General features: G+C 36.6%; 1 protein-coding gene across 1 annotated transcript in view; it reads left to right on the forward strand.

Moving 5' to 3' along the window:
- Positions 1 to 8378, forward strand: part of RANBP17 (RAN binding protein 17) — a 317091-nt gene that overhangs the window by 22184 nt on the left and 286529 nt on the right. Inside the window, exons 4-5 of the mRNA XM_007465527.1 lie at positions 558 to 724; positions 4163 to 4228. Coding sequence (XP_007465589.1) covers positions 558 to 724; positions 4163 to 4228 — 233 coding nt within the window. The remainder of the gene's footprint in view (positions 1 to 557; positions 725 to 4162; positions 4229 to 8378) is intronic.

Here is an 8378-nt window from a genome sequence, read left to right on the forward strand (position 1 = left end):
ACATGTTGGATGGTTAAGAAATACTAAATAGTAGAATAAATACAGCATTTTATCTTGAAGAAGACCTGAAGTTTGTGGAAGGGGGCCCATTTCAACAAATGACTCATTGAAGTGTTGAAATTTGTGAGTTACTATGAAGGTAGAAGGAAGGTGATCTGAAATAGGATGGAAATTGTAACACCAAAAGGGATGAGTCTGATAACACATGAGATGAACTGAGATAGCTAGTAGATAACATGCATTTTGAGTATGGCTTGGTTGTTTGGCTTGGTTGCCATTTTCCTTATTCACCTAGTGTTTCTTTCTAAATGAAATTATGCAAAAATGAAAGTGACATTCGCATTATACTCATATTATCCCCTAATGTATCAATTGAATTGGAACAAATTTGCTTTTTCCAAATAACCCTTAGAGGAGAACTGACTCTATAAATAAGTACATATCTTGGAGAAAGGGATTAACTTTTTGTCAAAGAATGTGTTGTCACCATTACCTGTTTTTACATTCTTCGCATTAAGTTACTGAATAGTCCAAATGATCACAATATTTTTTTACAGGAAACTACATTCTTAATTATGTGGCATCACAACCCAAGCTGGCTCCCTTTGTCATCCAAGCTCTAATTCAAGTCATTGCTAAAATTACTAAATTGGGGTGGTTTGAGATTCAGAAAGACCAGTTTGTCTTCAGAGAAATTATTGCTGATGTGAAAAAGTTTCTTCAGGTAAGAAGGCATTATTACATTATAAGAACATCAGTAGTTGTTTTTTTGGTTTAGAAAACTGCTTTTCTTAAAGTTATATGGTTTGTTTTGTGGCTACCAGAACCATATTAATTATGGTTTATTATTTATCCTCTGGAGCCTGTATTTTTTATTGCCAGGAAAAGAGGATCATGTCATAGAACTTCCAAACCAGAAGAATGCAAATTATAATGTTTTATAATTTCAAAAATATATGTTGTCATTTGTAACCACGTGTGTCTTTGTATTGCATATATGCAAAACATGTATATAATGTTTTTCATGTATTATCTCATTTAATGCTAATTACATCTCTGTGAAGGGAATTACATTTTGTAATGAGAAGACTGAGGCTTAGAAAAGTTAGGTAATTTGTATAGGATTGCATAGTGATCTAGTAAAGCATAGTACTCGTACTTCAACAGGTTTTCTAACTTAAGATATATATATTTAAAAATTTTTTTACATTATACCACATTGAGTCATACTAAATTCTCAAGAATGTTTTTAACCTAAATGATTAAAGTTACAACATACTCACATTTAACTTACACAAATTCAGGTATTTGGACTGAAAAAAAAAGAAAAAAGAAAGAAAAGAAAAAAAAGAAAAGCAAGAGGACACTAATGTAAACCGTGCCAGTGATTCCACTTGCCATTCCACATAGTATTTTATGTTGTGGGGTGTGATACGGGAAACTTAAACCTGCTCTTTTCTGTTCCTGTATATGCCTCTTAGGATGACCATCACGCCCTGCTCAGTATGATTCAGATATTTAAAGATACATACTTTTTCATGCAAATGTTATCCCTAATCGCAAGAAAAGTACCTTAGTTGGTGCTCTGCTGAAGAAGCAGTGATCTGTTACAGTTCTCAAGGAAAAACTGGCAGTTTGGATTAATAGATGTTCAGTGTTGGTTTATTGGCAATTAGGGGGCTGTTTGGACTTGCTGAGATGTTATTGCTTATACAGTAACTGTCAGATTTAATCCCTATGTGAGATGTAACTCCGTCATACATTGTAATGCTAGAAACCTCAGAATATGAAACACTAGACTATTCTGCTTCTCTTTTATTCATATTGTTAAAATCCTGGTTAACAAATATTTGATTATCTAAAATATCACAAGAATAAGTGTATTTTTAGCCCTGAGGAGATCTGCTGTGGGACAGAGGGATAGTTTATTCAGTGACACATGAGTTTCTCACTTTATAGTTGTGCATATAATTTTGACTAACACAATAGCACCCCTCTCTTGTCCTTTACTAAGATTGTACACAGCTCATCAAGAATCCACACACACACTCACTGTAAACAAGAATAGACTTCAGAGTTCTTTTAAAATAAAATCAAGGTTGAAAACTGAATGAAATGAAATCATTGTTGTTGGCTAACATTTCTCAAGCTCCCTTTTCAATGGCTGATAAGTTGAGCTTAAGTTGGGCTTTAGTGTGCTTTTGTCAGTTTTGGAAGACCAGAAGAAACAGAAAATGTTTTCTCTTCAAAGTTTATTACAGTATCACAAAAAAAGCACTTGCTTTCTGGGTATATGACTTAACCTAACCTTCAGTCATGAGAAAGAAAACTGACTTAGTGTTTTAGTACTCCAAAATAGTACCACATGGTTCCTTTGGGTAATAACAGCTTCTGTGAATTTTGTACTAAAAATTATTTTAAGTTTGTTAAATTTTTAATGGCCTGAAATTTTGTATCTCTTCTTTTCTCTGTTATTGTAACCTTATTGCTGCCATACTTCTAACATTTACATGCCTCCTTTCTACATACATACCCAGGAAATACTACTGTCATCTAGGACAGTGCTATTCAGATTGCTGGTTCACAGCAAGATAAGGAGTTTATGTCAGAATGTAAATCAACGTGGTGCTTCCGTCATCGAGAGAGACTTGCTATGAAAAATATGCCAGCTGAACTAAACAGTGAACTTAGTGACTTATCTGTTGTATATTTTGGTGCAAACTCCTTTGTCATGGACCAGTATCAAACCATTCTCAGATTAGAATCGAATTTGCAGACTACCAGCAGATTCATGGACTAACAGTTGGTCAGGGAACGACATGTTAAGGAGCATTGGCCTGGTTTACACAGAAGATGGGTGCTTCAGTAATGTGAAATCTGTAGTTTATCATAGAGTTCCGATTGTCCTAAAGGGCCATAAAGAATTAAAATGCAAAAATTGGACTTCCCTGGTGGGGCAGTGGATAAGAATCTGCCTGCCAATGCAGGGGATATGGGTTCGATCCCTGGTCTGGGAAGATCCCACATGCCACGGAGCAACTAAGCCTGTGCACCACAACTACTGAGCCTGTGCTCTAGAGTCCACGTGCTGCAACTACTGAGCCCACGTGCCGCAACTACTGAAGCCCACGCACCTAGGGCCCATGCTCTACAACAAGAGAAGCCACCGCAATGAAAAGCCCGCGCACCACAACGAAGAGTAGCCCCCGCTCGGCGCAGCTAGAGAAAGCCCGTGCACAGCAACAAAGACCCAGTGCAGTCAAAAAAAAAAGCAAATATTATGGATGTTTCTTTTATTTTTTTTGAGATAATTTGAATTTAATTACACCTAGTGACGCAGTGTTAGTGAAATTCTGTGATAGTTAGAAGGAATGACCAGCTATAAAATTAAGGCTTGAAAAGTGTATCATCTGTATTGCTTTTTTAAAATTATTATACTGTAATTGGATGTTAGATTTTTTTATTTTCATACTTCCAATATGATTTTGCAGTTGAGTAATATGTTAGTAATGTGCATATAAAATCTGAATTTTGATTTGAAGGAAGTTATCGAGATTAAATTGGAAGCTGATTACATTAAAACATCATACTGTATTGATAGTCATGTATTTACTCAGTGCATTGGGCAGCTCACAAGCCTTCATTATAGATCCTTAGTAAATGCATATACATGCACTATTAAATAATATTAAAAGGGCCTAAGTGATCTTATCTGGTATTAGGTTGAGGGATTTAAATTCCTAAGTTATTAATTATTTACTGAATGTATCTATCTTCAAGCAAATTTACAGAGCTAAAAATTGTTTTTTGTTCTTTCTTATTCGTGGTCTTATGGAAAGGATTAAACTACACTCCTGTATTTTGAGGTTTAGTTTATTTTAAGTCCTACGTGCTGAAAACATTTTATAGAGTATCATGCAGTTCTAAGGTAGGTGAGCTTTTTTCCCATTAAACTCTATACCTAAATTTATCCTTCAAAAACATGAGCTTGACATTATTTTTATTTGTGGACCTCATAGTGATTTTTCTATATATTTTATTAGATCTATTTTAAGAAAATGTGATGTTTCAGTATTTAATTACTTGTAAATGTTACCTGGTTTACACATTAAGAACCAATCATTTGTCTCCATTTAGGCTAAACTTGTTTTTTTCTCCAAAGGGTACTGTGGAACACTGCATAATAGGAGTAATAATCCTCTCAGAATTGACTCAGGAAATGAACCTGGTAAGCCTTTCCATCTAATGGTGACATGAAGTTTGCTAGGTAATGTCATTTCTTTGATGTAAAATCTTTGTGTGGCTTAATACTCTGAATAAGCAAGTCTTTTTTTGGGGGGGGCGGGTGTCTGTTTTATTGGTGGGATAATTAAGTATTGGAACACTTTTATTGTTACTGAAAATGATGGTAACAATATAAAGTACTACAAAGAACAGGAAATTAGACATGGTCCTCTCTCCATGGCAATTGGAGGATCGTCCTTTTATCCTGTCCTTTTATCCTTAGTAGTATACTAATCATAAAAATAAATTATACATAAAAGTGGAACAAGCCTTTATTTGCTTACACATGAAAGACAAGCAGTTTAGCAGTTTGGTAAGTTGATTCTCAATAGTGGATACACAGCATGACTCAACAAAGAACAGGCTACTTGGCACTTTGCTACTTGTTAGCATGGGTTTCACCCATACAAGGAGAGTTTGCAGAAGCTATGCTTACCCCCCACCAACGCCTTTATGAACTCAGCAGCTGAGCACATCCTCACCTGCTCCTGTTCATTTTTGTATTTAACATGGTTCTAAACAGAACAAAAGCAGAAGTTGGGTTTTACGTGGAATAATGTTATAATAAAGGGGAATGTATTGTTTATATTTAAGAACTTTTATCATCTTTTTTTAAATTGAAGTACAGTTGGCGTACAATATTAGTTTCAGGTGTATAACAATGATTTGACATTTATACATATATATATATATGAATTGATCATCACATAAGTCTAGTAACCACCTGTCACCAAAGTTATTAAAATATTATTGACTATATTCCTCATGCTGTACATTATATCCCCGAGACTTATTTATTTTATAACTGGAAGTTTGTACCTATTAATCTTCTTCACCTATTTCATCCAGCCCCCATCCCCCTCCTCTCTGGCAACCACCAGTTTGTTCTCTGTATCTGTGAGTCTTTCTGTTTTGTTTTCTAGATTCCACATATAAGTGAAATCAGATGGTATTTGTCTTTCTCTATCTGACTTATTTCACTTAGCATAATACCTTCTAGGTCCACCCATGTTATTGCAGACAGCATGATTTCATTCTTTTTTAATGGCTGAGTAATTCCATTGTGTGTATTTTTACTACATACTCTGTTCATTGATCTATTGAGAGACACTTAGGTAGCTTCCATATCTTGGCTATTGTAATTGATGTTGCAGTGAACATAGGGGTGCATATATCTTTTTGAATTAGTGTTTTTGTTTTCTTTGGGTAAATACCCAGAAGTGGAATTGCTGGATCATATGGTAGTGCTGTTGGGTTCTCCAAAAAGTTTGTTCGGGTTTCTCCACGGAAAAACCCAAACGAGCTTTTTGCCCAAAAAAAAAAAAAAATCTTATGGAAAAACCCAAACAAACTTTTTGCCCAACCCAGTATTTTTAAGTTCTTGAGGACCTTCCATACTATTTTCGATAGCAGCCACACTAATTTACATTCCCACCAACAGTGCACAAGGGTTCCCTTTTTGCCAGGTCCTTGCCAATACTTATTTGTTGTCTATTTAATAATAGCCATTCTGAAAGACATGAGGTGATATCTCACTGTGGTTTTGATTTGAATTTCCCTGAGGATTAGTGATATTGAACATCTTTTCATATGTCTGTTGGCCATCGGTGTGTTTTCCTTAGAAAAATGTCTATTCAGGTCCTCTGCCTATTTTTTATTCATATTTTTTTTGATACTGAGGGTAGGGAAGTTTTCAGCAATTATGGCTTCAAATACATTCTGTGCTCTTTTCTTTCTCTCTTCTCCTTCTGGGACCCCTATAATAATGCAAATGTTAGTATGCTTGTTGTTGTCTTAGAGGTCCCTTAAGCTATCCTCATCTTTTAAAAACTTTTTTCTTTTTGTAGTTCCAATTGGGTTATTTCGACTACCCTGTCTTCCAGATTGCTGATCCATTCCTTTGCTTCCTCTAGACTGCTGTTGATTCCCTCTAGTATATTTTTCATTTCAGTTATTGTATTCTTCAGTTCTGATTGGTTCTTTTTTATATTTTCTATTTCTTTGTTGAAGTTCTCACTGAGTTCATCCATTTGTCTCCCGATTTTGGTGAGCATCTTTTATCACTTACTTTGAACTCTTTACCTGGTAAGTTGCTTATCTCCATTTTGTTTAGTTCCTTCCTGGGGTTTTGTCTGATTCTTTCAATTGGAAGGTATTCCTTTGCCTCCTCATTTTGTCTGACTCTCTGTGTTTGTTTCTATGTAGTAGGTGTATCAGCTACATCTCCTTGTCTTCAAACAGTGGTCTTAACGTAAAAGGGGTTCTGTGGGGCCCGGTGGTACCCTCTCCCTGGTCACCAGAGCCGGCTGCTCCAGGTGCTCCTCCTTCTTTGTGTGGGCTGTGTGTGCCCTCCTGTTGTGGTTGGGCCAAGATTGCTGCAGGCGTACTGGTTGTCGGGGCTGGTCCCGGCCCAGCTGGCTGAGAGGTCTGGCTCTGAGTGCTGCAGGTGGGCTGATGTGCTGATCTGTGGTTTTCTCGTTGCCGCCTGTCAGGAAGCACATGATTTGATTTGTTACATCACTAATGATGTTCACTTTGGTCACTTGACTAAGATGGTCTCAACCAGGCTTCTCCAATTGTACATTTATTCTTTTCCCCTTTGTAAATAATGAGTATTTTGTGGGCAGGTAGTTTAAGACTCTGAAAATACCTTATTCCTCATTAAACTTTTAATTTATTCATTTATTATTTCTATCAGTTTGGATTCCTGGTTTCTAACTTTAATAGGTTATAGTTTGTTACTTACATTATATTTTGGTGCCCAAATTTGGCCATTAGGAACCCTTTCAGGCTAGCATCTCTGTTCATTTGACATTTATTCACCATCCTTCGAACATTTTCTTACTTTCTGTCACAAGATGTTCCACACTTACCTTGTGTAGAACTAGGTACCTTTTGAAGAAAGCTTCAAGCTCTGAAGTGTGATTTTGACTTTGTATATGGTAAAAAATACATGGCTTCTGTGGAGACATTTTACTTAGCCTAATTTTAGAGCATTAACAACTTCAACTAGCATTTCTTAAGTACTTCTGAACCAGGCAATAGGGAGATCTGCAATGCATAATGAAAATCAAATATAATTGTCAAATGTGAGCCAGGTAAATTCATGTAGGGTCAATAACAGGATGTATCTTCTAAGAAAAAGATCTAAACTTGAGGTTTCTTAGAAATTTAGAATTATACGTTACCATGCTTTTGTAGAAGCTAAGTCTAGTATTCCTGCAGTATATTCAAAATATAATCATCAAGAAGTAAAATATTCTTTGCCTACATGGTAGAGAGACAGTTATGCAGTAGAAAATGGATGCATAATCCCTCTTATCAAAAAAATTGGATATCTAAATAAATAACCCAAGTAGAATAAGCATGTGTGCCTTGAAGATAACTCTGAAATAAGACCTGGATTTGTGTTTTAGCTCTATTGCCTACTGCTTTGTCCAAACTTCTTAATGTCTTTAAACTTACATATCACTATCTGTAAAGCAATCATGACACTTTCCTTGGGTCTTATTAAGATTAGATAAGTTGGGCTTCCCTGATGGCGCAGTGGTTGAGAGTCCGCCTGCCGATGCAGGGAACACGGGTTTGTGCCCCGGTCTGGGAAGATCCCACATGCCGCAGAGCGGCTGGGGCCGTGAGCCATGGCCACTGAGCCTGCGCGTCCGGAGCCTGTGCTCCGCAACGGGAGGGGCCACGACAGTGAGAGGCCCGCGTACCACAAAAAAAAAAAAAAAAAAAAGATTAGATAAGTTACTAGCACAGGTCCTAGTACATACAAGTACTCAATAAACCCAAGGTTCTTCCCTCAGTGTTATAGATATGGTGTACCTGTGAGCTTTAATTTTCTTGTATGTGAAAAGAGAATAATATATATCTCACAGGTTAGTTTTGAGGATTTAGTGAAGAGTACATAAGTTGAGATTATAATGCTGTATGCTATTATTATGTATTAAGGAGAATTTTTTTTTTTTTTTTTGCGATACGCGGGCCTCTCCCTGTTGTGGCCTCTCCCGTTGCGGGGCACAGGCTCCGGACTCGCAGGCTCAGCGGCCATGGCTCACGGGCCCAGCCGCTCTGCAGCATGTGGGATCTTC

The sequence above is a fragment of the Lipotes vexillifer genome, unplaced genomic scaffold, assembly GCF_000442215.2.
Source record: "Lipotes vexillifer unplaced genomic scaffold, Lipotes_vexillifer_v1.1 scaffold621, whole genome shotgun sequence".
NCBI classification, from domain to species: Eukaryota; Metazoa; Chordata; class Mammalia; order Artiodactyla; family Lipotidae; genus Lipotes; species Lipotes vexillifer.